The sequence below is a fragment of the Alosa pseudoharengus genome, unplaced genomic scaffold (genome assembly GCF_046254945.1).
Source record: "Alosa pseudoharengus isolate Yale_2024_CS ecotype anadromous, Long Island Sound unplaced genomic scaffold, YU_APseudo_1.1 YU_APseudo_1.1_scf_11, whole genome shotgun sequence".
Lineage (NCBI taxonomy): Eukaryota > Metazoa > Chordata > Actinopteri > Clupeiformes > Clupeidae > Alosa > Alosa pseudoharengus.
The window spans coordinates 25,879,536-25,906,424 of record NW_027468576.1 but is presented as its reverse complement, the minus strand read 5'-3'; the positions used below and the strand labels follow the sequence as shown (position 1 = coordinate 25,906,424).

Sequence of the window (26,889 nt, the reverse complement as noted above, 5' to 3'; positions counted from 1 at the left end):
TCACAGAGGGTGTTCTGCAATTTTCAAGCAACCATTGTGGGGTTGGACATGGTGAATGACGTCATTCCACTAAGGCAGGACTTCAGGGAATTATTGTGCTCTCATTGGTAATTAAATTTGCCAGTCAGCGTGTACCCATCCCTTACCAGGCTCGGTTGAGACTCAACCACTTTCCTTGTTGAGCCTGCGGCGGCCGAAGCCGAGACAAACGTCTTCATAGATGGATTTTAGGGTATAGCGGAAAAAAGAACGCGGGCGAGCTTTTTCAATTAATTATGTTTTCCAAAGGCAAAAGCTCCGTTGTGCCATCGGATAACCAGGCACGCGAAAAGTAAGACTTTCCTTTGTTTCCCTATCTATTGTGGCGTTGCTTGTGTGGTTTTCAGGACTGGTTGTTGCCTGCGGGGCGACTACCAGCAGTGAGGAATTGAATGTACCGCCCTTTCCATTCGCCATTCTATTAGGTTCCTGGTTTTAGTGTTAATCGCCATCAATAACGGCAATCGCACGAAACCATTAAAATATGTTTGTGGCTAGGCGAACGTGTTGTTGCACAATTTAACGCATTTGAGTAGCCTACTACGCATGAAATGTTTTTATTTGGGCCGCGCAGTTAAACGTTTTCTAAAACATCATAGCACCTATCTGAGCGGGAATGGAAACAGTTTTTTTTATCAGAATGGGCAAGTACTTAGATAAGTAAACACACTAGCCTTCACCACAGTAGTGGTCGAGTTGGCAACATAGTTTCTTTTCGTTATAAGTAAACCCATGTAGGCTATTCGAACCCCGTCTCTATCACAGCCGAAATTCATTGTTTGTGTGCACAAGTGAGCAATCGTTGTAACCATATTAATAAATTGACTCAAAGTTGTATGCAGTAGGCAAGTTGTTGTTTATTTGCCAGTTTCCTTCGGGAACAAGAGATGATTGCAATTTTAGAAGGTGCCGGGCACTTTTAGAATAGCACCACACTTGTCATCTGCGACCCCCTCCCAGGTACCTGTCTGTAAACTCATCCTTATGTTTCTTTCCCAGGTTAGCCTTGTACGTCTACGAGTACTTGTTACACATAGGAGCACAGAAGTCGGCACAGACATTTCTGTCAGAGGTAAGGCATGCTCTGAAGTCTTCTTGATACCTTTGAGGTTCTCTGAGTGTTAAACGTGTGCCGCTATGGTGTTAGGCCTATGTGATGCTGGAATCTCAAAGGTGTTGAAAAGTTTCAATATGCCGTGAATGTTTGTTTCAGATCAGATGGGAGAAGAATATCACACTAGGGGAACCTCCAGGATTTCTTCACTCATGGTGGTGGTAAGTCTCCATCATTTTTGGCATTGTGTGACAGTGTTGTATTATATTAGCCTATATCTCAATGAATATATCAACTGATTCCCTCCGTAACTTGAACAACATTGTTTTTTCCTTTAGTGTTTTCTGGGACTTGTACTGTGCAGCTCCTGAGAGAAGAGAAAACTGTGAACACTCGAGTGAAGCAAAGGCCTTTCATGACTATGTGAGTACTGCTCAGTTTTCCCCAAACTGGAGGTGAAGATGAGAGTTAAGTAGGTTGAGTGATCAGGGAATACCATGACTGTAATCAGCCTGAATTGAATCCAACAACTCTGATTCAAATTTCTTTCAGAATTCAGTCTTAACTATGAACCACATTGTCTCATCACTCTCATGCCTTTTCTGATTTTCTAAATGTGCATGAAATGATTGCAAGGGAGAGCATATTATATATGCTGTGGCAGTGCTCAAACACACAATGTGTTTTAAATGAGCCATCATAATTTTATTTGTGGTAGATGACCGTAAATGAGAGGGAACTGTATTTTGTGGCCATGTGCTGTTTGAAAGTATTAACACCCTGGTTGCAGTGTTTATTATTGACCATTTTTGTTTTACAAAGCCCTATGTGTTAGACTTTCATCCCGTTCAGTTTGAATTGTACAGCAGGAGATACTATGTTTGCGATAAACTCTTTATATGACAAAATAGCTGTATTATCACTCATTTTTAGACCTTATAAAATCTCAGTGGTAGTGAGTTTATGTAAAGAACTACAGTGCTGTTATGGGATTTTGATAGCCATAGAAACAAATCCAGGTGAAGTGGCCTGGTAGTTACAGTTTGAGTGAATTACATGTTGGGTATCAGCTATATGTGATAGCCATTCATGTGTATTTAGATTAGGATGTAGCAGAAAAAATTTTTTCTTTTAGAATCCTATGTGTTTTCCCCTTGGCATGTACAGTAGCTTGGTTTTGTATATGTTTATGCTTGAGAATCCTTTTCTCCTGGGTTTTACACTGCATCCATACTGCATCCATATGACACCTTCGCTGCTCGTTTCCTGTTTGAGAGGAGCGAGAGAAGTTCACAAGCATCTTGGAAAGAGCTGCTGACGTCAAGAACTTTTAGGTTAAACACTCTGTCAATCTCAGGGTCACTGGCGGACACAAAGCTCCATGTCCTTGGCAAGTTTGGTGCCTAGGACTTTGTCAGAAGCTGTCAGCTTTCCCTTCTGTGGGGAGAGGTGGTAGTTCAGCTCCAGATACTATCATAACTGAAAATAGGCTCATCTGGACCTTTTGCCTACATTTTAGATTCTGCCTATGCATGCCTACATTTTAGACTCTGAGCACAGGTTAATGGTCTGTGTAAAGATGTTAAGATGATGCGCTGTTTTAAAAAGCAGTTGTGTAGAGCAAACTCACTAGCCATCAACATTACTTCATCCCCTGCCCTAGCATTAGGTTGCATTAGCACAAGGATCTCTCTCTGACACACACACACACACACACACACACATTCTCTCTCTTTCTCTCTTTCTCTCTCTCTCTCTCCCTTTGACTCATTGACTCAGTGTTGAAGGGAATCTACACACATAGCCTTTAGGCGGTCCTCCAAATAAAACGTCATCCAACTCCTATGTGTGAAGCACAAGTAGCTTCTGAGGGGAATCTTTACAGTCCATGTTGAATGAAATGATCAGAGAGACAAAAGATCTGGGAGTTTTCAGCCTTCATTTATACATTTGGCCCATTAAACACATTAGATTGCTTACTCCATTTAATCACATCAAGTATCAGCATTAAATTCATTGCAAATAAACAGATTGGATCCGCCTGTGTAACGTCAGTTAGTATGCCAGTGATTTGCCTATTTTGTTTTGTTCAAAGAAATTGTGTAGCCGTGTTTGCTCTAATAGCATTTACAAGCAAAATAATGTCAGCATGAAGAATTAAAGAGCATTTCATGACCATATTGTCTAAATTTACAATCCACACTGATTCCTGGTGACTGCCCTTTTGTAATGACTTTGATATAAACCCCTTTGTTTACTATGACCACATTTCTTTGGAAGAAAAAGTTCTGTCAGAAACACGCCTACTAAACTAACCTTAACCACAGCCTTTAAACTGAGCTGTGCATCCCATAGTAACCGCACGGTAAGCAGTGACCCGGCCATGAGTCTGCGAGCTTGCTGCTACCGGCGTTTGACTAGGGCCCCGTCTTTGTTCCCAGCGGGTAGACGGCTCAGTCGGGGTTTTGAGCTCTGCGTTCCCTTGAGAGGGTGGGGGAGGTGGCTGTCTCCAGCCTTGTAAAGCGGAGGCCATGTTGCATTCATGTTGCGTTGGAGGGATACTCCCCCTCTGGCCCCCGTGCCGTTAGCAGCGTGATTGATGGCTGTCAAGGAGCTGAGGGACAGATTGCAAGGGGAGGAGAGTGACAGATGCTCAGTGGAGGTGGTGGAGGAGAAGAAGGATCCAGAACAAAGAGGAACTTCAGTGTACTGGTGATGGGACCTCTCAAATAAGGATGGAGGACTCCCTATCCGAAGAGAGGGATGGAGAAAACACTGTAGAGCATGTAGTCAGTTAAGCCTGGAGTATGTTTAGTAAAACTAATAAATGTTATGTAAATAAAGCTTAAGAGGTTTGTCACTTTTATAGTGGTTCGTGAGAGCTTTTGTTTTGTCTTAAATACTGTCAGGATTGGGGGAATGGACTAGAAGAGGCTCTCCTAGACCTCCCTTGGCTCCCTGTTGTGGTATTTCACATGGGCTGTGAGCAGCCTCCACAGGATATATGGAGAGATAGTGTGAGCAAGACTCACCCCTTTCAGCGGCAGTGTGGCGTTGTTTTTCAAGTGTTTACTCTCATTTTAATATGCCTTCTTATTTCCCTGTCCAGCACAGCTGTTTTTCTGGGATTTCACTGCGGGCATTAGAGTATGATTCTAAGTGCTCTCAATTCAACAGGAAAATGGCCAATTACGGCCCAAATAAACGATCAGAAACTAATGATGGTTGTAAATTAAATCTGAGGATATACAGGGAAATAGTCCTCGGTGATATGCCTCTAAGTGCTTTTGCTCTTCAGGGACGGCGCGAGCCGAGCCTGTCTAAATAAACCGCATGTAGCGTAGAGACGATCACTGTTGCTGAGCCTCCATCTTTATGCTGGCCTGACAACATGTCTTACCGTGTTCAGCACTTTTCCCACACTTTGTTTGGGTGTGCTATGCACTACTGTGCACTATAAACACAGTGCTGTGGATTTTTCTGTTGTTGTTGTTGGGCTTTTAACCTTTGACCTTTTGGCTGCATGTTTGACCTTTTTAATCTTCACAGAGTGCAGCAGCCGCCCCCAGCCCAGTCTTGGGCAACATGCCTCCAGGAGAGGGCATGCCAGGGGGACCGATGCCACCGGGATTCTTTCAGGTCAGGTTCAAGTCTTATCTGTCTTCCTCGATTGACTGTGTGAGCTATTATGGTGTGTGTGAGTTTATTTACGTGTGAACTAGCAGGGGTTTGGTCGTGTGATGTTACTAGTTTATGCAGAAACAATCTACCAGTCTGCAGTTTGTCCAGGGTGCATTCTTGAGATTAGGTAGGTTGTTAAGACCACTTGGTGTGCTCACTGAATTGAATTGAACTAAATTGAATAGATAATTGGTGTCTAGTCTTTATTAGTGATAATTGTTTTAAATCAGTTTCACGTTTTGAATTAAATCTGCATTCAGACCTCATGGCACCTCTGTTTAGAAGCTGTCTGCTAATCATTAGAGGGATATGATATCAATTTCTGTCTTTGGACTGTGGGATTGCTGTTCTTTCTTGGATGTTTAAGGTATATGCTGATTTAATGTGTATTTGCTCTGTTAAATGTAATTGCAGACAGCACCAGTTCCATTAACCTATGGCACAGTAGCATCTTCCTGTGCTATTTTAAGAATTAGCTTTGTAACCTGGCGATTTTTCTTGTTGGACTGGCTCAGTACTGTTTGCAGGTTGTAGGAATCTGTCTCAGGTTACGTTTGCATGTATAGCTTCGTTGTCATGTTTTGGTCCAGGAAGATGGCAGAGCATTTCTGAGAATAATATCTGTCAAGTTGTGCATGTTGACGCTAAAAGGGCGCGGGTCTCCTTTAAAGTGTGAAAATGCTGCCTCATTTAAACTTTAATTATGAATATCTAGGTTGCCGCAAAACTTCAGGTACACAATAAATTATGTGCATTAGAAGGTTCAGTAGTTACGTTCTGTGTGTCTATGTTCAGTGTGACAGTCATGCAAGGTGACGGCTATTATATGATTTAAACATCCCAAAGCACAATTCATGTGTCAGATAATCACAATAGTTTATACCTTTTACATTAACACCCAAGGATTTTCATGACATGTCCACCGGAGGAATTGGAATGCAAAGTTTTCTGATTTAGCTTGTGCTTTTTGTATATTCTTGACCTGGCATCATAATTTATGTGACTTGCATTGACGAGGGTAGAATGAGGTCAATGAGGATGGCTGGTTGACCTCACCATCATCACTTTGGCAGTCTCTGTCGGTGAAGTGCCCATGAGGTCAACAGTAATGTTAGCTGAACTAAGCAAGTCCGCCAATTGCAGTTTAGCTGAGTTGGCAAACTGCTAATAGGTTAATAGACTCTATGGCTGTAATGTGTCCAACCGCACCACCATGTACTCTGTACACACACTCTCGGTGCATCAGCTGGTTTGAAATAAAACATGGGCGAGAGAGCTTATAGTCTGTAGTTAATGTAATGAGAAATGGTGAAAGTAATTTTAGACATAGGACATTTATATACTGAGTCAATTATTATACACAAAAAGTGAGTGGCCACTGTTTTGTATATTCATAGTCACTGCAGTAGTGTAATGTCCTAAATAGAAGTGAACCAGTTGTGTAGGACTGGTAAGAGCTTCCTGTGTCTGGTTAGGCCTGCTCTGTTTGTTCTGTTTCAGTTGCTCTCGCTCAGCCCAGTTTCACAGCGCTCCACTCCTGCCACGCCTGCTTTCATTAACCACTCGCGCGTCCAGTGCTTCCCTTCTCCACTCTGCTTTTTATTATTATACCTGCTTGCTGACTCTCTCTCTCTCTCTCTCTCTCTCTCTCTCGCTGTCTGCCTCCTTGCCTCCCTCTGTGCCGATCTGCCACAGGGACCCCCTGGCTCCCAGGCGTCTCCTCACGCTCAGCCTCCCCCTCCTAGCGGTATGATGGGACCCCACGGCCAGGTACCCCAACTTGTCCTGCTCACGCTCACTCCCTCGCTTTAAGTGTCACACACCCTTTTTGCTCTTACGCAGATAAGCTTTACTGTGTGTGTCTGTACTGTCTGCCTGTAATGTGCAAGTATAAAACATTTTTTTGCCATTATTGTTGTAACGTGGACTACGGAAAGTATTTGAAATTCGTATGTTTTTTTGCCTCCGTAGTCGTTCATGTCGCCACGCTTTCCTGGAGGCCCAAGAGGCCCACCCATCCGCATGGGCAACCAGGTATGGTGGTGTTCACCAATGTTACATCTTCTGTGTTTGGTACTTCCCATTCTAATATATTGTGCTATTGCCATGCAGCAATTTGTTGACTTTTATAGGAGAGACCACCTGTGAACATTTTACCATTCTTTGTGAACATTCAAGCTTTCACAAGACATAAAATATATAACCAAAACAAAATACACCGTTTAGCATACCAGCAAGATATTACCACAACCAACTGTGCTGTTGGTGGTGTTGACAAAATGTTTGTATTACTTTTAGATCTTGTTAAAGGAAGAGCCAAATGAGCCCAAGTCATTGCTGTTGCTTAATGAGATGAGCTCTCTTTGAAAAGGATTATGGTGGTTTCAACTCCAGATCCAATACAGTTGCATTTAGCATGTCCTTAATCTGTGTCCCATGTCTGTGTTCTGACAGCCTCCCGGAGGTGTTCCCACTGCCCAGCCCATGCTCCCAAACATGGACCCCATGCGAATGCAAGGTGGGTTGGAGTTGCTGAGCAAGTGAAATTGAGTTTATTGAGGTTGCTGCTGAGGTCTCCTCTCTAGAGCTGCATGCTTTCTCTGAGCTCTCTCTGTGTGTGTGTGTGTGTGTGTGTGTGTGTGTGTGTGTGTGTGTGTGTGTGTGTGTGTGTGTGTGTGTGTGTGTGTGTGTGTGTGTGTGTGTGTGTGTGTGTGTGTGTGTGTGTGTGTGTGTGTGTGTGTGTGTGTGTGTGTGTGTGTGTGTGTGTGTGTGTGTGTGTGTGTGTGTGTGTGTGTGTGTGTGTGTGTGTGTGTGTGTTAAAAGCAGGAGTACCAATGCAGAGGATGAACAATCCCAGAGGAATGGGCCCAATGGGACCAGGACCCCAGGTAACATCACCAGTCACATGTCCACACCAGTGGCCTAAAGCTGTTTTCCTGAAGGCATTTTGTACTGGGCCATGCCATCGCAGGCTCAGTGGAACAAAAACATTCTCCATGTGTTGCATAGCTAAATCAGGACCAGGAAGTGCATGAGGAAAAGCTACAATGACAACTTGGTGATCACTGTAGCCATAGCTTTCCCACTGAATATTAGGGTCCCTCACTATATTAATCTTTCCACCAAGTAAAGTGTATTACTTGTCCTAACTGAAAAGCTACATGGTGTGTTCCATCTCATTCAGACATTTCTTACAGTTGTTTTTTGTTTCTGGAACTCAGTGAAATAAGAGATAAAATGGCAAGTGCTGTAGAGTCCATTCCGCTTACGTGATTGCAAATTAAGGGTCCCTCCTTGGTGTTCTGACGTCTGGTTGTTTTTGTAGAACTTTGGCGGCGGCATGAGACCTCCACACAACGCTATGGGCCCGGGCATGCCAGGAATGAACATGTAAGACTGCAATTTTCTACTTCATTCATTCATTCATCTTTTTCATTAATCCTTTAATTCTGGTACTGTGCATGTAGTTGGTCATGCAGTTTGTGATTGATGTACAATGGATTTCTATTTTCCAGGGGACCAGGAGGTGGACGACCACCATGGCCCAACCCAAACAATAACAACAATGTGAGTTCACCCAGCCCAGATTGCACCTTGTTGTTCAGTTGTAGTGTTTGTAGTTTCAGTTTTAAAACTGGTTTTATGTTGGATTTCAGATGCCTTACTCATCGCCCTCTCCTGGCAACTATGGGGTAAGGCAACACCAAATACTAAACACATACTGTATCGGTGCTTACACACAGTTGCGTGCAGTGCAGTGCTGAAGACTCATCTCATTCACTTTGCATGGGCTTACGTCATCCGTTGCCGAACTGAATTGTGGGTCCGTTGCGTCGCGTTGCTCCCGTCACCCCCATCGAGAAGTTCAATTTGTGCTGCACCGACAGAGAGCAACCGAAGGCACCAGCCAATCAAATTACAGTTATAGGGCTACTTCAAGGCATTTGCATAGTAGATTACACACCCTGACCGTTGGGAACACCCACTGGCATGCGGTGACTGAACGCAACTGTGTGTAAGCACGGTAATACTAGGACTACTGAGTTCCATATGCAGCACGTAGAGCACACTTGTGAGTACAGTTTGGCACAGTCTGCTGTTGACCAACCTGCTGGTCTGTTGTGTTTGAAACAGGGACCCCCTGGTGGAGGAGGGCCTCCTGGAACTCCCATAGTGCCCAGCCCCGCAGGTAGGGGCTCACCACACACACAGTCAGACATTATGGATATTTCATATTTCATTACATAGTTTAATTCATATTTTACTTGTTGGTCACAAAATGTTACTTTTAACCTTACAGACTCCAATAATTCCAGTGAAAACCTGTATACTATGGTTAACTCTGGACCAGGAAACAGATCGAACGTAAGTTCGAGTTATACACAATACCGGGTACTGTTTACATTTATTTCATTTAACATAATTGTTAACCACCAGAACAAAAACTGTTCCTATTATGTCTTTCTTATTGTTCAGTGTAGTGTGAGTTCGTTCATTGGACATCTTTAGTTTAATCTCTCAGTCTGGATGTGTCTTCTGCTCCCTGTATCTCACCCCTTTGATAAGTCCACCCTGTCTAAATCCATATCTTCCTGTGTAGTTTCCAATAGGCCCAGGCTCTGATGGTCCACTAGGAGCCATGGCAGGAATGGATCCCCTTCACCTGAACGGAGGTACGGCTGTTCGTTTCTCTGACGGTACAGCCCAAAAGCTCAGTGGTGACGCAGAGCAAGCAGTGTGTTGGCCCATTTTGTTTTATTAATTGAAATTAATTTTCTTTGGTTTTCAGGATCTGGAGATTTGGATGGTCTACCCAAGGTAAAATGTTTTTTTCTTATGCTATTACATTACATTGTACAAGCTATTTACTGCATTGTTTGTGTCATATAATGTTTTCACATGCCTTTTCAATGTAGAAATTGTTGTGCTCATGAATAAATGATTATGATCTCTGCAGAATTCACCAAACAATTTAAGTGGCATGAGCAATCCATCTGGAACTCCGCGAGATGATGATGTAGGAGGCAGCTACCTTCATTCCTTCCAGAGCGAGAGTGTGAGTGTTCTCCGTCAAGCACTCCGTTATACTAAATAACCTGGTCTGGAGCCAGATCTGGGCCAAAATAGCCTCAGGGAAGGTTCTGATATAGTGTTACGGAACCACATTTCTATTATATTACTTTAGAATAATCATTTTTATTATTTACACTCTGCACTTAGAGTACACGTGTTCTTTACAAATATGTGTGTGAGATTATTTGCAAACTGGTGGACCTGGTACTGTTACACATGATGCCATCCACATCCACTGCCATAACTGGAAGAAGTTATGGCAGTGTTAGAAGTAGTGTCATAACGAAGAACCAAAGACTAAGCCCTGAAAAACTAGCGGGGATGCCAACTTTCATTGTTAGATCATTGTTTCAGCCATTGTTCCAACAAAGTAAATGCACTATATGAAATGTGTTGAAGTATTTCTTGATGTGTTAAGTTTGTTTTTCTTAAATATCTGTTTTAAATGAAACATTCTCTCCCTCTTTCAGCAGTACTCCCCCTCCATGACGATGAGTGTGTGATGACCTGTCCACCCTGCTTTGGGAAATGCATAATTTGACCGCCATACGTAAATACTGGACATGACCAAATACAACTGCCGTAGGCCCCGAATTTTTTGTTACGTTAAGCGTTTTTTGGGGAGTTATCAATTTTTTTTTCTGAAAAGGACTTTGCCATAAAGCTACGAACTTTCCTAATGTGATGACCAGTTTCTTGACTTTTTTTTTTTTTTTTGGTCTGACGTTCCACCTACCAAGTATACTTACGGGGGTGTCGGCAAGTATTCTCCACTGCGACGTCTACAGTTGGATGCATGTTAATGTTTTTTTTTCTCCCATCACTGTTTTTTATTTTAATTCAGCCCAGAATCCCCACTTCCCTGATATTGCCTACTTGTCATTGCCGGACTACAGCATGGGGTAAAGTGGACTAACTTCAAAATCCGGAATTGCTAATATGTGGCCTTCAACTGTGTGATATATAGTTCATTCGCTTTTAATTATTTTATGTTTTAACTCTCCAACATGATAAAGAGAACAAAATGTCAGAGTGACCGAATAACACGTTTCAATAGAAGCAATTACCGTTGTAAATGGTTTTTATTCTATATAGATATTTTTATCTTTAAGAAATCTTCCATGCTGATAAGGATCACACACCATCTGAGAAGTTCCCATGTCTTGTCCTCTGCACTGATTTTAGCCTAACGTTTTATGACTTTTTATGAGGTATATGACTGCTGTGTCGTAAGGAGATCCCAAACTCTTTGGAAACTACAGAGTATTGCCCTCTCTGCCCAGTCTGCAAGTGTACTACCTAGAAATCGCCACCACCCCCCCAAACTTGGTCCAGTCAGCTGCTGGTGTAGTGGGCGGCTCTCTGAGCCCACTCCAGTTCACTCCTCAGGTCTGCGAATCATCGTCCTCTGCATAGGCGTGTGTGTGTGCGTGCGTGTGTGTGTGTGCGCGTGTGTGTGCGCGTGCGCGAGTCTCTCCGCCCGCACCAGGTTCCTTGCACGTTGTAGCCACTCCATTTCTTGTATTGTTAGTGCAGTTGGAAGCTGATTATTTAGACCGTTTATGCCCCGATCATCTCCTTTGAACACCTTTTGAAGTTAGCAGTAGCTCTGTAATCTGTCAGTAAATGAAGACTTTTTGAAACATTAATTAAAATCTTTCTGCCATACTTTTCTTATTTCCACTTGGAACGCTTCATCCAACATCCACAAATATAGTATAGGATATTTTTTAATTTATTATATTTATGTGAACAATTGATAATGCAGATGACTCCTTTTTGTTTTACTTGTTGTTGGATTGTCCCTGTTAAACCTGGTTTAGGGGAAAGGCCTGTGTGTATATAATTTTATGACTAAATTATATGTCTCCTTTCACATGGGTATATATTTTTTTCTTTCTTTCCTTCTTTTTTTGCCCTTTTTTCTGCTGGACGGTCACTGCATGCTTTAGCAATGAGATGCGTACAGTAGTAGTAGAAAAAAAAAAAAAACTTCCTGAGCCAGGGCAGACCGTACAGATGTCCTTTAGATGTAGACTTAAAAGGAGAATTCTGTATTTTCCAGTTTGCATTATGAGTTGTTGTATAGATTCTTTGTCACGAAACATCAAAAGTGAGATCTTACAATAACTCCTATGATTGTGAAGGTCCTGTAGGACGACCCAGAAAGCAGCTGGCTTTGGAACCGGATCCACGTTGCATGGCCTGGCCTGCGCTAGGCTTAGCTGTGGTCTAGGGAAACAGGACATTGGATAGAACCAGGGCACAGCAGAACAAGTAATAATGCTATTTGAAATGGGACCTGGGTTTTAAGTGGTAATGAAAACAGACAGCGTATTTTATGTTGTTATTATTATTATTTTTTTGTTGCTTTTGAACTGTGTCCTCTCTTTGCAATACTGTGCACTGTTCCTGATTCTAATGTTTATTGAACGTAAAAGTATCTAAACCATTATTAAACCCATTTCTACAGCACTGGTTATAAACCCATCATTGTGTGTAATAAAAAACATTTCAGAGACATCATCCTATAAAACAGTGTGACATCCTGTCTGTAATTGTAAACACTGAAACATCGTTTTAGTTGCAGCCTGTTGTCAGACCATGAAGTGAAAACAAACCGATTAAGGCCATCTTTTTCATTCATGGGATGCTAAATGCTCATAGCTCTTGTACTATTCCACCATACCAGTTTCTTGCACACTCATTGTAGTTTTCTATTAGGTTTAAGCCATGTATGGAGAACTAGACCTAAGAGTTTAATAACTTTTTTTAATTCCCACTTAAAGTATGTTTTCTTCTGGGAAGAAACACAGATAAACCATGGCATATCTAATCTAAGGCAAAACTAGAAACACTTGAATATTTATGTAATGGGTATTGACTGCAATTTTTTGGACAAAAGATGCTTTGGACAAAAGCATCTGCCAAATACCATAAAAATAAAAGTTTTCATTGTCATTCATAATATACTGCGAAGGCTGACGCCACACAGAAGATCTGCGCTGTCTGGGTGGTGTGTGAGATGCAGGTGTCTGCATGTGCGTCCCACAGGCATCGGCTGGCCATCATCAACCCTTCCTGCCCCGCTGGTCCCAGGCTCACGGTGCACACCAGCCGGTAGCGTGGTGGGCAGATGGCCCGGACCAGTGCCCTCAGATCCTCACTCAGCGCCAGTGCTAGGGGTCCGGCCGACAAGGGCCCACCGGTGCCAGCAACATAGGCCACGCCGTCCAGACGGGAGGCCAGGAAGTCGTGCAGCAGCTGTGAGACGTGGGCCACCGGGAAGCATTCCTTAGGCTGGGCACAGCCGGTTGGCACCTGCAGATCACAATGTGAACGTGAGCGTTCTGAGAGACAGAGAAGAGGTGGAGTTCTGGGTTAATGTGCTCCAAATGTCTGAAGGAAGCCCAAGCTTTTATTTCATCAAGTCATCATCATTCATAGATGCTTGCCAATCACGAGACTTTGTCGTTGCATCAGACCTGTGGTCTGACGTGACAACCCAATGACAAGTACACAACTTAGCAATGGCTAAGGTGCTGCGGCTACTTAAAGGGAGGAAGAGGTTGTAAAATACTCGTATTCAGACCTGGTCATTTATGATTGGAATCAACTTTCTTGCAGGGCCTCTGACGCCTTTCTTTGCTGCTAGTTTCTGTGCTGTCCGCTCCTGAGAATACAGCCATACGCACACACACACAGAGAAATGGTTTCACCTTTTGTCATTTATTCACATATCAGTCAAATTAAGCTTTGACAGAGATGCTGTTTATTCATTTGACGGTACTCAAACATAATACCAATTGCAAGATGGCACAGGTTTTTACACTCTGGCACAAACGTTGGGCAAAGGTGGCACCAACCATCAGAAACATCAGAATACAACACATTTAAGACTGTAAATCATAATTAGTCTGTCTCAGATCACTGCATTACACAGACATTACCTATACAGGCTTTCTGCTGGAAATACAGATGTTAACAGGAAGCGAGTGGGCGAGAGGATGAGATGGACTCGGAAAGTGACTGCGGGTTGGAACTGAAGCCCGCTCCCTGTGGGTTCTTGGGCCCAAATGTGTTATGGACACTGCAGCCACCAGCACCACAGCTCCCCCTACCTTTTGTGATTTAAATTTCAAGCTGTGATATGGAGATAGAGACTACTCTGACCTTTAACCCCTTTGAGAACTTCTGAGCAGTGAGCAAGCCCTTCAGACTGATGAGGCGACGGACCTGGACTTGTCTGGAAAACTGCACCGGCGTGATGGAGGCCTGGGGTCCAAACACAATAAGACACTGAGATCTCCACTCCATATGTTGATACTTAACATTTTAGCATATTTGGTTTCTTAAATAATTGTTGTAAACAGACACCAAAGAAACTTCAACCCCAAGCTATGTAGTGAACTGTAATCTCTGCTATCACATTTTAGCATCTTTGGTTTCTTAAATAATTGTTGTAAACAGACACCAAAGAAACTTCAACCCCAAGCTATGTAGTGAACTGTAATCTCTGCTATCAAACATCATTGTTATTCATATTCATATTCATATCACAAAGAAAGGGAAGTGGTAAATAATCAATGATTTGGCTGTGCTGTACCTCTTTGAATGTATAGATGTTTCTGTCCTCTTTACTGTTTCCTTTTCCTGTTTCTTTCAGTGGGACCAAGCTCATCCTGTGTGTCTCCCTGGACCTATTCATTTCTCAGCTACCAGTGAGTATGAATTAAAATATGACCACAGAATGACAGAGCAGACATGAAACTATTACAGTAGAACAGTGAAATATGAGAAAAAAAGTGAACATGCTGATTTTATATTTTACATGGCATAGTTCATGACAGAATCTCCCTAAAAGCATGTCAGTATCGTCATGGAATGCCATTAATTTAGCTATTTTCCTCATATTTAGACTGCTGATTCACCCATGAATATTTTAAAGATGAGTGTGAAATTATCTCACATTGACAAAGATATTTGAGCAACAGGGAAAAGGCCTTACCTGTGGCTTGAGATCAGTGTGTGTTTGTGAGCTGAGGGTTTGTTTGAGAGGGTTTGGTTGAGTTCGCTTGGACCTCCCTCAACAGTTCCCTGCATACAGTAACTGTCACGCTTTGTGAACATAACAAGACCTGGCAGTTTCCCTTTGCCTATCTCCCCAGTTGCAGATGTGCTGGGCAAGGCTTGAACAGTAGATCACATTGAAGATGAAATGAGGACATACTACATCAAACTCATCATTGAAATGTCTGAGAATAATTATACCATTCTTTTAATTTATGCATGTTTTTTTTCCTGCTTCACAATCAAAGACATGAATTCTCATGGTCTGGTTGAGTTAGACCTATTGTTGGTGATTGCAAGATTTAGCACAGTAGAACAGTCTAATAAATCTTTACAGGTTAACTGAGTGTTTGGGGTTCATTTCATAGCAACCCTAAGCTGGTGCACGCAGGAAGGTAGTTACTGATTTTCCCCTTTTTTTTCCATGTCGGTCAGTATTCTGTGCTATGACAAAGCTGTATTATCTGCTATATAAAATTTTAAGAGTTTTGTGCCCTGGTATACAATACTTCTTAATGTCTATTTAAATGAGCATTTTCCAGTATATTATCATCCACTAAATCCAATGTAAATATACAAACTAGAACAGAACGCTGGTAAAACATTTTTTATAGGATGTGACTCCAGAGAACATGTCTAGGCCAAAATTATAGGCATCTTCATTCTTTTTATGTGAAATCTTGTAAATGCTTTATCTTTTCTATTCATCCAAAAAGATAAAGTGTAGCTGAGAAGAGAATGTGGATGTGTTTTCTTAAGGCACATTACAATGAAACTTATTCAATCCAAATAACTTTAAGGTCTTTCCTCTGCACTTTACTCTTTATTAAACTGTGTCTTGAGGCTGGTGAAACTCTTCTCTTTGTCTTTCTCTCCTTTGCTTTTGTTATACCTTATGAATAGAATCACATTCTTAATTATGTGTTCCAAAATGCCTTTCACATCTCATATATATATATATATATATATATATATATATAATTCAATCTTGACAAATGTTTATGTTGCACAAAAATACATACTCTTGCTGTGAGAAAAAAACCCGATCTGTACAAGTTTACTGACATTATATATATATATATATATATATATATATAAAAATAAAGTGTGAAAATATATATTTATATATATATATATATTAAATTAGTGTGTGTTGTGAGGACAAACAACAATATGGTACATTTGTTTATTAAAACATGGGTAATGTGTGCATTACAGTAAAAAAAAAGTTGACACAGAGCTGAACAATTGTGATATCAATGCTGTCTCAGAACTTTGTACACAATCTACTATGAAGCCATCAGATTACAGTGACCTACAGGACGGTTTACACTGTCATCATCACATATGATGATACAAAATCATGGGAGAACATTAGTACACAATGTACATATACGATGAAACACTAGTTGAATGGAGAGAAAAAAATGAACTTCAGCAAAGGGGGGGGGGGGGCAAGACATCCACTCATGCTGCATATTTTGGGAACTGTCAATTAATATTTAAAACATTCATCTTTCATTTTAAAAAGCAACCTTTTATGTCTTTGTTTAATTTCTGAAGCAGTGTCAATGCAAACTATCTCTAATCAGAGATGTATTGGAACGTTGTCATTCATTTCTTGAGTCAGCCAAACGTTCATTTTCTCACCATTCAGTTAAACTAGATGAAGAGTTGTGCATATATTATGTAGGTGATTGCAGCAAAAATTTCACCCCCAAAGGTAATTAATGTGCCACTTAAAAAAGAATAGGCTGCTTAAGATGACAGAAATATCTCCAGGAACAAAAAAACACATTTCTCCAGATTTCAAGATTCCAGATTCCATGTTTGAAGTACCAAACATTATGTTCATAAACTCCTATAGAATGTTGAAAGTGTCCTCTTAACATGTAAATCACCTGCTCATGTTTTTAAACATCTGATTACAGAGGCCAGGGGTTTGATCTGTAGTCATCATAAACAAAACAGTGAGCTACTGGGGATTCAAATGTTTAGCTGAGCACTACAACACACCTCTGTGATGTTAGTGATCTTCTACACAACCCTCTTGAAAATAAAGAAATGAGAACAAAGTGCTTCTTATCCTGTTAGATCCACAATCCTTTTTTTAATTTCTGGAATTTACTGGGATTATTCTGGGATTTACCTGATGAAATAAGTAATTATATTCTGCAGATGTCTTCTCATCGCCTGAGGACTGCAGTTGGAATAAAATATACTGCCTCCCTGGAAAAGAAAAACAGTCACTATCTTGACAGTCTAAGAACAGAGACACAAGATAGTGCCAAGGATAAGGACAACAAGTTTTACAGATGGCATATCCATGCAGTTAAAACAACTTTGGGATCAGGGGGTACAAAATGGGGAGGTGGGGAGGCTTTGAAATACCAACGCATGTGGCATGGACAGGTAAGGAGTGCTCAAATCTCTTAGAAACGGAAGTAGGGAGTGATGGCTGTCAATCATCCCATGGGTACCTCACAAACTTTGTTTAGAAAACATATATTGCTACATCAGCAGACAAGATTAGGCTACATACTTCTAATGAAAAGGTCACAACGGTAGCACACTATGGACTACTAGATAGTGTGTGTCTGTGGACACTTCTCAAGAGCATGTGCTATGCACACAAGGTGCGACTTCTAAATTGTGTTGATTGCCTTCAGCTGTAAGTTCATGCAACACAAGAAAAGCAGGTTTATGCTATCCCTTATCACTGCTATTCCTTAACATCACTCACCTTACAAACCACACAGAAGAGTGCCCTCAATCTCCTACTTCATTTTCTGTAATACCTCACGTACCTCCTGGGGTTCATAATAAAATGGACCCTTCCCTCCCTAGAAACAAAAATGGTCAAAGATGAATGGTTAAGTAACGCAACTCACTAAGATCACAAAAATATAAAAATAATGAAATTGGGAAATTAAGTGCATGGAAAGCATGAGCAAGCTAAAACTTTTTGATCATGTCAGCATAATGAATTTACAGTTTTTCTCAGCTGCTTTGGTGCATTTCTCAGATTAGAATTGAAATTCTCAAAACTGTTTGTTCCATATCACCTTATCACTTGTGTACATCATTAAAGCAGTTTCTCCCCATCTTGAACAAATAGCAATGCTTTAGTACATCCATGCCACTGATTTTGTACAAATGTCGGCTGCTTTTTAAATTTTGGATGCATGTTGGTCAAAGTGCACTATACTGGTTCCCTGCTGAATAGACCCCATAAAATAAATTGGCCTTATTTCATTCCTTGTGTCATTACATTGAAACATGTTGAACTAGTTGTCATAACTAGTTGTCATAGTCTGTCTAGCTATGCATATATGTGATCTGACAGACAGGAACATCAGGATGTATAGAAAGATGCAGTGGTGCACAGCTCTGACCAAAGGGTGTTTTACTGTATATTGGTCATTTTTCATTTGCACAATGCTGTAAAAGCCTTTGTTTTCTTTATACTGTCACAATGGCTTTCAACAGTAAAAACTTTGAAACATATCCACTGTCTTGCAATCAACCCTTTCTACACACAATAATGAGCAACTTTGTAGTTTTTAAATAGAAAATAGTGCTGCTTTGCACATTGTTTATTAGAAAATACAGAGAAAACGGTCATATTGACAAAACTGTTTCACAGTAACATAAACAATGATGTCAGGACTTGTCATTTTGATTGCACTGACTGTTTCATTGTAGCCTGACGAGCCAGACCCACATTCAAATGTAGGGTCTGGGCACTCACCGTTCGCAGTGCTCAGTCCGAGGGGCGGGATAATCGGTTGTCTTGCAAATTCCCTCTGCACGCGCTATGAGTCCCATGCATTTTCCCATCAGCGGAGCTAGTTGGCTAGTTCAAACTTTTGCCAACTTAAAAAAAGCTTAACTTGTGTCACACTGTTCGCCAACAGCAACATCCATCTTCATTTTCAAGTAGCAGGGAATTCAAGCCCAACCGTTGCAACTCTGCCATCAATCATTACGTTAAGCCCACCTAACAGATTTGATTGGCCTGATAGAAGTTACATTTTTCAAGCTCACAAGCCAACGGAGAGTTGCTAGACTAGCCCTGGCAGCAAAATTGCTGCCGCTAGGGTGCGTCTAGATTTAGGCTAGTTTCATTGTTAAGTATTTGCTTTTGAGACATAAACAAAGCATTTTGAGCAAGATACGCGCTTTTGCAGGTAATCCACTATGCGGTCAGTTTGCACTATAATTGTTTTGAGAACTGCACCTACTGTTGTGCAAATGTTATAGCCTAGAAATCTAGACGCACCCTAGCGGCGGCAAATTAATTTGCTCAGCCTGTACGTCTAGTATCAAACCATAGGGATTTCTATTGGCTGACGCCGTGGACGTCATCCAATCACAGCGCTCTATTTTGTTAGAGAGTCTTAAGGCGGGCTTAACAGGATAACGACAGTCCTGCAACGGTGAACAACAAGGAAGGTGGCTATGCCGAACGAAGAGCGGTTGTTTGAATCGGCGTTGGCGTCAACTTTGGAGGAGTTGGACTTTTTTTTTTTTTTGGAAAGTTGAGCAACACAATGCACTTAAGTCATTCCTTTCGAAGAAGGATGTATTTGCCGTTTTGCCGACCGGATACGGATATGGTCGTAGCGCTGGCCTATTGCATGCCTAGGCAGTTTGAAAGACAATTCTCTGCCCGCCCCTTGGATTAAGCGAGGTGAATGGTTCGATTCCGGACTATACATTTCAATGATATAGGATGGCCCGCCAGGCTACAAATGTTAATGATGATTCGAGAAATGCACCAAAGCGACTGAGGAAAACTGTAAATCACACTGTAGCCCTATACACAGTTTATGTTTGGTTATTTAGGTTCACTTTTGTAAACTCTAGGTCAGTTCAGGGGGGGGGGGGGTGTATACCAAGCAGGACCACATTTCAGCCTTCTGTAGATGGACAGTTATAACAGTCTACTTCACTGTGGCTCTTTGGGTATATACTATGTTTAAATAAAAACAATTTTTTTTTACTGTTTTCATATCATATCATTGCCTGACGGTGGTTCAGCGCGCACTCCACAGCTTGGGGGGAAAGACCAATCCCATCAGCTAAATTGGCTACGCCCCTGTAGAAAAACTGGCTATAAGCCACCATGGACTAGGTTTATGTGTGAGGCCTGGATTGAATAGCGTGACAACTCGACGTCAGTTCAAGGGTTCACTGACAGCACCTCTTGTAATGCATTCTCATAACACTTGGCAGTGAGCCACCATATGGACGGGGTTGCGTGTGAAGGCTGGAGCAGTGTGATAAGATTCCACTGTTTCAAGTTCCTTTAGGCTACCTCACGCAAATTCACACGCTAGGCTAGAGTGACTTTTTGCCAATAATATAGCAGCTGTTTTCTGAATCACTTACCTTATAGATTACATTGCCACCCTGAATTACATACAATCTCTCAGGTATTGCAGCGTAAGTTGCAGTAGCGAGGTTAGTCATATCATCAACCACAATAGGGCAGAGGGGATCCTCCTTAGCCAAGACCTGTGCTGCAGCCAGCCGATCTTCCAGATCCTTGTGTTGCTTCAGGTCAACGTTGTTATCAAATGCCCACCCATCTGTCAAAACACAACAGCATATCAGAGCAGGAATGTATTGGATTTGCAATGGAAACGCAGCATTTAAAGTTTAAAGGGTATACCATGTAGCCTACACGTTCATAAAGGATAGTTATGCATTTTGCGTACCTACCTGTTGAGTGTGCTTCTGCAATGTAGATTACGAGAAAATCGGCTACATCGCTGAAGTCCTTGACGAGCTGTTTGAACTCACCAAGTTTGAACAGAAACGGGGGTCATGTGCAACTTCCAAAACTAATCACCAGCGGTCTGTTGCCTAGAATTGGAAATACTGTTAGAAGCAGCGGCAACACAGAAAGCCACATTACGCACAAAATAACCAGCTACTACGTGACCACTCACCTTTGAGAAAGTTCAGGATTGTTGTTCTTTGTTTATCCATTGTGATTACTGTTGAATCAGGAGCCTTATGGCCAACAAATGCCTCTTCTCCAAGATTAATCCAGGCATGCTTTGCGACGGTTTTGATGAATGTCCAGCTGATAAATGTTGGCCCCCAGTCTTCGTACTTAAATTTAGGATTCTGGGGCATTGTTGTCCTCTCGCTAACTTTTAGAATGACTTTTCTTGTTAAACTCGGAGAAATGAACGAAAGAACAAAGAAGACAGAAGTCTGTATCGTTGCATAACAAAGAAGGCCGATGGCCTTCAGTAAAGCAACGACGCTAGGCATTGCTCTGTTCCCTTCTCCACTATCTGCTCTACGGCTACACTAACAACTTTCTCCACGAGCGTCGCTTTTCCCTCACTCAGTTATTTCGCAACTTCCGGACAACGGAGGCTGCTGCACACTGACTAGTTTAGAATTTGCAGACCGTGCGTAGGACACAGAAAAATATCATCATCTGGCTGGCCTTGAATTGCAAACAGTTGTAATCATTTAATCTTAAATTCTGAGTTCTTAAGCTAGGCTACTGTATAAGCAATGTCCGTGCGTAAAACCAGAACAGGACTGGAGGCTACCAAGCAGTTAAGACCTATACAACAATTTTATTTTCAGAACTATGGGAAGCACAACTATCAAATCAAATCAAACTATTTTAAAAGCAATGGAAGATTTACTTCTATCTACTAATGTGAAGACATTGGACAAGCAGGAGAGAGCCATGGTAAGCAGGAGAGAGCCATGGTTTGGCAGTCACCTAGAAAAAAAAAAGAAAATATATGGGGGAGAGACACATCAGACATCTTCATATTTATGCCAATCTACAAAAACAGTACTTGGGCTACAAGCTATGATGCAGTGATAGTCCTTGCTATGATGTATTAGTGAACATTCCACACCTTCTATAGTGCATGTGTAAGTGTGCCTGTTGTATTATCCATACAACAAAAGAAGAACAAGTCAACAATCTCGCCCACCTCTGTAATCCACCCCCCATTAGATAATAATCAAAGATTGATTTAATCCCCTAATTTTCTGCACAACCCCAACAGCCCATCCCTCCCTAAGAGAGAGAGAGAGAGAGCAAGAGAGAGCACAACAGCGAAGACAAAAGCCGCTGGTGAGAAACTGATATATTGACTTGGCTTCAGTTATGGCTTCTTCAAAAGGTACAGTATCATAATATGTACTTTTGATGTTATCGTTTTGACAGGTGTGCCTCAATATTGCCAAGCAATCATATGGCAGATTTTGTTTATAATTTATAATTTATGATTTTATTTGCTTCAAATACCAACAAAGACAAAAAACTCCCAGGAATAAGCATTAAAAGATAAAGTTTGCAATTTGGTTTCAGTTTTATCCACAGCTGTTATTGCTGTTATTGCAGATCTGCAGTGCCAGGGCAGTGTGTGTTTGCATGCAAGAGATATAGTCATGTTTTCTATAAATGAGTCTATACTTCCTTTCATACACGTAGGTCAAATATCTCACAGAGAGAGCACCTTTCTTTCGCTGATTTTCCTGTAGGCTCTTTCAGACAACGCACTTTCACCTGAATTGGCTGTGAAGCACAAATTGTATTTGTATGCAAAGGGTACAGAGAACCATGACTGGACACACTTCCTCAAATACTTTGGTGTATGTCTTGGTGTATGTCTTCATGCCACTTACTTACAGGATAAGATGATAATGCCTGGTCATCTTACCTATCATACACATTTGAATAGAGGTACCATGCAATATTTAGAAATGACTGTTAAGATAGACACAACAGGAGCAAGTAAGACTATACAACAAATGGTGATGCTCCTCAGTAGAACGAAGAAGTTAGGTATTATGGTTGTTTGGCAACAGCCCCTGGGCCCAACACATTGAACGAGGGTTGTTTTCCAACTTCCCTGGCCTACTTCATTTTATGATCCTGAAAATCACAGCTATAGTGGACCATTCAGGTTCTTCTCAAACCAGTCCCTGTTTACAAGGCCACTCCTATAGTATAACTGACAGTCACATCAGAGGGGACAGTCACATTAGAGGGGTCATCCTGAAGATGTAGCAAACACAAAAAACATGGTAGCAAGAAGCAGTGATCCTGTTACTGCAGTGATCCTGTTATGTCAGTTGACATGACATGAGTTTGTCTGAAATTAATTGTATTATATAGGCCTAATTCCATTTAAATTTAATTGGGCTTTTAAAATGTATTTTAATTGGACTATGGTGATATTTTAGAAATATTGTATTTGAACATGTGTGTAGCAAAAGTTGACTTGCTTCCTGTTTGTGCCCAATCACTTGTTATGTTTGCCTGTTCCCTTTCTGTGAGCGCCCCTTCACCTCAAATGCCTTACATGGACCATACAGGTTTCCAGAAACAAGGGACATTTATCTTTTATCGTAAGCTATTGATGCCATCATTCAGTTATCCTGAGCCAAAAATATAGTATTCTTGTTGGACCTAAAGTTGGCAAAACTGCAAAATCTGCTAGTCTAACCAAGTGTTATTAATCTTATATTAAGACCAAATAATCTAATTGTTGGTATTGTTTTCAGTATAAAGACAGTTAGCTAGCTGTTTCTCATAAAAGCATTTAACTTAATTTAATAAGATATATTATCAAGAAAAAAAGCAAACTTGGCTGCCAGTGCATTAAGGCAATCTGTCTTGATAAGACGTCTTAAAATAAGCCAAACTCTTAGTAGGCCTAAACTAAGTCAAAATGATCTTACAAAGTGCTAGTTAAGTCTTTTTATAGGCTCCTAAAAACAATGATGATACTTATCTTAATGTAAGATTAATAACACTTGGTCAGATAAGCAGTTTTTGCAGTGTAGGCTGAATGCTGTGCGTTTTGTGGTTTATAAATCTAAAAGAAAAATAGTTGTCCATATAATGTACTATTACAGTAATGATCTGTGCACCCACGGACAGTTGAACTGTGAATATAATGCAAAAGAAAATTATTATGGAACGTAAGTCTCTTATCAGAACAACAAAATACATTTTAGCAAAGTAAATTATTGACCACATGAGGTCGCAATTTAGCTATGTAACAATCGATTCGTGCAGTTGGATTTAGGGGTCGACCGATGCTGCTGCTGTCATCAATTAGACAAGAATGCTTTGTTAATTAGCCGCAATGGCCCTGAGCTAACTGGCCAGCAATATTGCAACAAAACCCTTTGACTTACATCTTTCAAAAAAGATCACCATAATCTATAGTGACATAGTTATTTTCACATTGATTAATAACATATAACAGCTCCCTGATACGTATTGTTTGTGGACATATTCTAGCAAACTAAAATAAACATCTGGAACATTTCTTAACTGTAGTGTGCTAAGGTGTAGCACTACGCCAGCATATTTGCCGTATTTTTTAATGTTATCTTTGTAGAGTTAAAATATGCATATACCAAGTTTCAAAACACAGAAAATGCTGGATATAGGGAATGGTATAGGATTGATTGATAGCTAACTCTAACAATAAATAAACTCTCAATGGATGAGGTCACGCAAGCAAGTGAAATGTGTGACATAATGATATATCTATTCTGAAATTTGAATCACAAAAAGATCGGTTTCTCAAACGGGTTAATTAAAAGTAAAGAGAAACAACACGAGGTAAGACTAATGATCTTCTTCTGCCAGGGGCGGTGCGTTGAAATATTGAATAAACTTGTCAGCAACAACTTTGGTATATTAATTAACCGTTACATTCTGTGCTGTGGAAGTAGCTCGCACAGCATCTTCTGATGATGATGTAGCTTACTATGCGCGTCTATTGCCCTGTGGGTAAAGGGGTCTCACCCAAGTCCACTGAAACAGAGACGTAGTGTTCATCCCACTATGATTTGTTTCTATTGATACTGGCACCTGTCCACTCTGGTTGTCAGTCGTGATCCTCTGGGACACATTGTTTAACGCGGTCTCTCCAAACTGCTTGTTCAAGCGGTCTTAGCGCTCAATTTACTAATTTCCTGCCCACTGCGTGATCGTCACTTGTGCCTACCTCTTTTGGGCTGCCGAATGGTTGTTAAAGAAGTCAATCAGAAAAAAGGACGAGTATTTTGGTTTTTCAGAACTCAAGCTCTGAAAACTCATAAAAATTTGCGGCCGAAACAAGAAAGGATGCGGTCGGTAAATGCGCACGTTCCAACCTTCCTGACGCAGACGCGGATGCTCATCGCTCATTCCAAATCTAATCTGTTCTCTCTTCCCTTCCAAAGTTTATCAAGGTAAGAGTCAACAATGCACTTTGTTGGGTTATCGGGGGAAAGTTCCTTATGTCAGGAATGTAATAAAGTTGCACTCATCTAAATGCTGATCGTGTTTTTTCAAGTTCACCAGAGATAGAAACGATCACTGAAGCAGCTGGGTTGTTAAAACACTGTGATTGTATTTTCTCTTACCAATACCGCGATACCATTGATGTCACTGATCTTTACGCAGGTAGGAGAACAGACTGGGTGTTTCGTAGCCAAGGGACATGCACACAGGAAAGTCAGAGCTCCAAATGCAGAGGACCTCTGCGCTTTTTGGGATGGTCAGTCACCACCAAGCCCCAGCGTTCACGGACTTCGCAGGGCTGACCATCTCCATGTTCAACAGTAAATCAGACATCGCGTCCAAGCGCCTCGGGAACGACGACTGTGGTGGCCAGCCATGCCGAAGCCCTGATCATAACCCAGATCATGTACACGGTCCCAGCCCCATGCGAGTAGCTGTCCCGGCAGAGCGCTTTGGAGCTCAGGAGAAACCGCTGGCGCATCAACCGGCTAAAGGACAAACGGCATACTTTCCCCTGACCACTGCACAAGGTAAGTTCTTACAAAGAACAATGCGAGTAGGCGAGAACTAGTAATGCACTGGACATGTTAAATAAAACATTCTGAAAATGTTTTGAAAAACAGCTGAGATTTACTTTTTCCCCAATCGATTTAGATTAGCTTACACTAACAGCCATTAAAGTAATGAGTAAGCTAATGACCCTAACTCATCACACACTCAATTACACAATATGGTGTGGATATCCCATTTGCCAACCCAACGCACAACTAAACTGATTGTTCATTAACTGAGCATGAAGTCCCGCCAGCATCTAACACGGAGCCAAAACTATCACATCATGAAGTGTTGCATGAAGAACTGCCAGATAGCAGAGGCCCTTCTGTTAGAAAGAATGCCAGCAGATGTCAGCTTGAAATCATTTCATTGGAAGTGTTTAACATATACATTAGTTACTGGGAACAGACTGGAAAAGATTGCCTGAGATTTTGACAATTTTTAAACTACTCTAGAAAGTGCCCAAGACAGCACATGACAAATGAAATTATATGGACTGCATGAATACCCATTTTCATCATTATTTGAGATGATGAATTTTACTGAAAGATTCACCTGCTAAATTTGTTGAGACCATCTTAATAAATTAATTTGGTGAGACAGATCTAATGCATAATGCATTTGTATGACCTCATTGTTTTTATAATTCAAAATAAATCCCAACCTCCAATAAATGCAGTAATACCTTTTTAAAAGAAACAAGCATTTTCCGTTTAATGGGTAGAGGTTTTGAGTAGAGCATTTTATTTGTTTGGATTATTGAAACAGAGTGTAATATTTTGGCAAATAAATGCAAGACATACCAATTTTATCATCGGTTTGTTATGTGGAGTCGCGCCGAGCATAATAATAAATGATGAAGCAGTTCAGTAAATCACACAACAATAATAGGACTTACTTGTTTGTATTAAAATGCACTCAGTGGAAATCTAAAATTGCTCTCTTGTTTTAGATACATTTGACGTCATTTTTGTGTTTTTTTTTTACTATGAGTTCCATATTACAGTGCTCTATTCAAGGGACTCTGTTGGGACTAAATTTTTTGTCACAATAGGGCTCTCAACTTATCTAAACATGCAGTACTGCGAAATGTGACTTCACACATTTAATAATGCAGAAACAG

The 26,889-nt window shown here is 41.1% G+C and overlaps 4 protein-coding genes across 10 annotated transcripts in view; 2 read left to right on the top strand and 2 right to left on the bottom strand.

Annotated features, from left to right (window-relative positions):
- Positions 1-156: 156 nt before the first annotated feature.
- On the top strand, positions 157-12,322 carry ssbp3b (single stranded DNA binding protein 3b). 7 transcript variants are annotated; one of them, XM_076278588.1, is made up of 18 exons: positions 157-331; positions 1,039-1,111; positions 1,253-1,314; positions 1,432-1,516; positions 4,643-4,732; positions 6,470-6,544; positions 6,746-6,808; positions 7,229-7,292; positions 7,601-7,662; positions 8,100-8,164; positions 8,290-8,341; positions 8,431-8,466; positions 8,909-8,963; positions 9,075-9,166; positions 9,375-9,447; positions 9,564-9,592; positions 9,732-9,830; positions 10,318-12,322. In XM_076278588.1, the coding sequence occupies exons 1-18, from the start codon at positions 276-278 to the stop codon at positions 10,348-10,350; spliced, it is 1,164 nt and encodes a 387-aa protein (XP_076134703.1). In that variant the 5' UTR covers positions 157-275; the 3' UTR covers positions 10,351-12,322. The 7 variants fall into 7 exon arrangements, with proteins under 7 accessions (XP_076134703.1, XP_076134706.1, XP_076134705.1 ...); XM_076278591.1 differs by having other exon boundaries at positions 159-331; positions 9,075-9,139; XM_076278590.1 differs by having other exon boundaries at positions 160-331; positions 10,321-12,322.
- A 34-nt stretch (positions 12,323-12,356) lies between these two features.
- LOC143117099 (dynein light chain Tctex-type 5-like) lies at positions 12,357-15,622 on the bottom strand. The gene is made up of 5 exons (XM_076278596.1): positions 14,856-15,622; positions 14,454-14,562; positions 14,021-14,122; positions 13,440-13,520; positions 12,357-13,168 (listed from the first exon to the last, which is right to left on the bottom strand). Exons 2-5 carry the CDS (start codon positions 14,553-14,555, stop codon positions 12,806-12,808), a joined length of 648 nt encoding a protein of 215 aa, XP_076134711.1. The 5' UTR covers positions 14,556-14,562; positions 14,856-15,622; the 3' UTR covers positions 12,357-12,805.
- Positions 15,623-16,364: 742 nt separating this feature from the next.
- On the bottom strand, positions 16,365-21,256 carry dio1 (iodothyronine deiodinase 1). Its single transcript, XM_076278587.1, has 5 exons — positions 20,875-21,256; positions 20,645-20,788; positions 20,312-20,511; positions 17,661-17,760; positions 16,365-17,146 (listed from the first exon to the last, which is right to left on the bottom strand). The coding sequence occupies exons 1-4, from the start codon at positions 21,203-21,205 to the stop codon at positions 17,695-17,697; spliced, it is 741 nt and encodes a 246-aa protein (XP_076134702.1). The 5' UTR covers positions 21,206-21,256; the 3' UTR covers positions 16,365-17,146; positions 17,661-17,694.
- Positions 21,257-25,138: 3,882 nt separating this feature from the next.
- Positions 25,139-26,889, top strand: part of glis1b (GLIS family zinc finger 1b) — a 71,714-nt gene continuing 69,963 nt past the window's right edge. Inside the window, exon 1 of the mRNA XM_076275415.1 lies at positions 25,139-25,741. Within this exon, the coding sequence (XP_076131530.1) occupies positions 25,465-25,741 (277 nt within the window). The 5' untranslated portion in view covers positions 25,139-25,464. The remainder of the gene's footprint in view (positions 25,742-26,889) is intronic.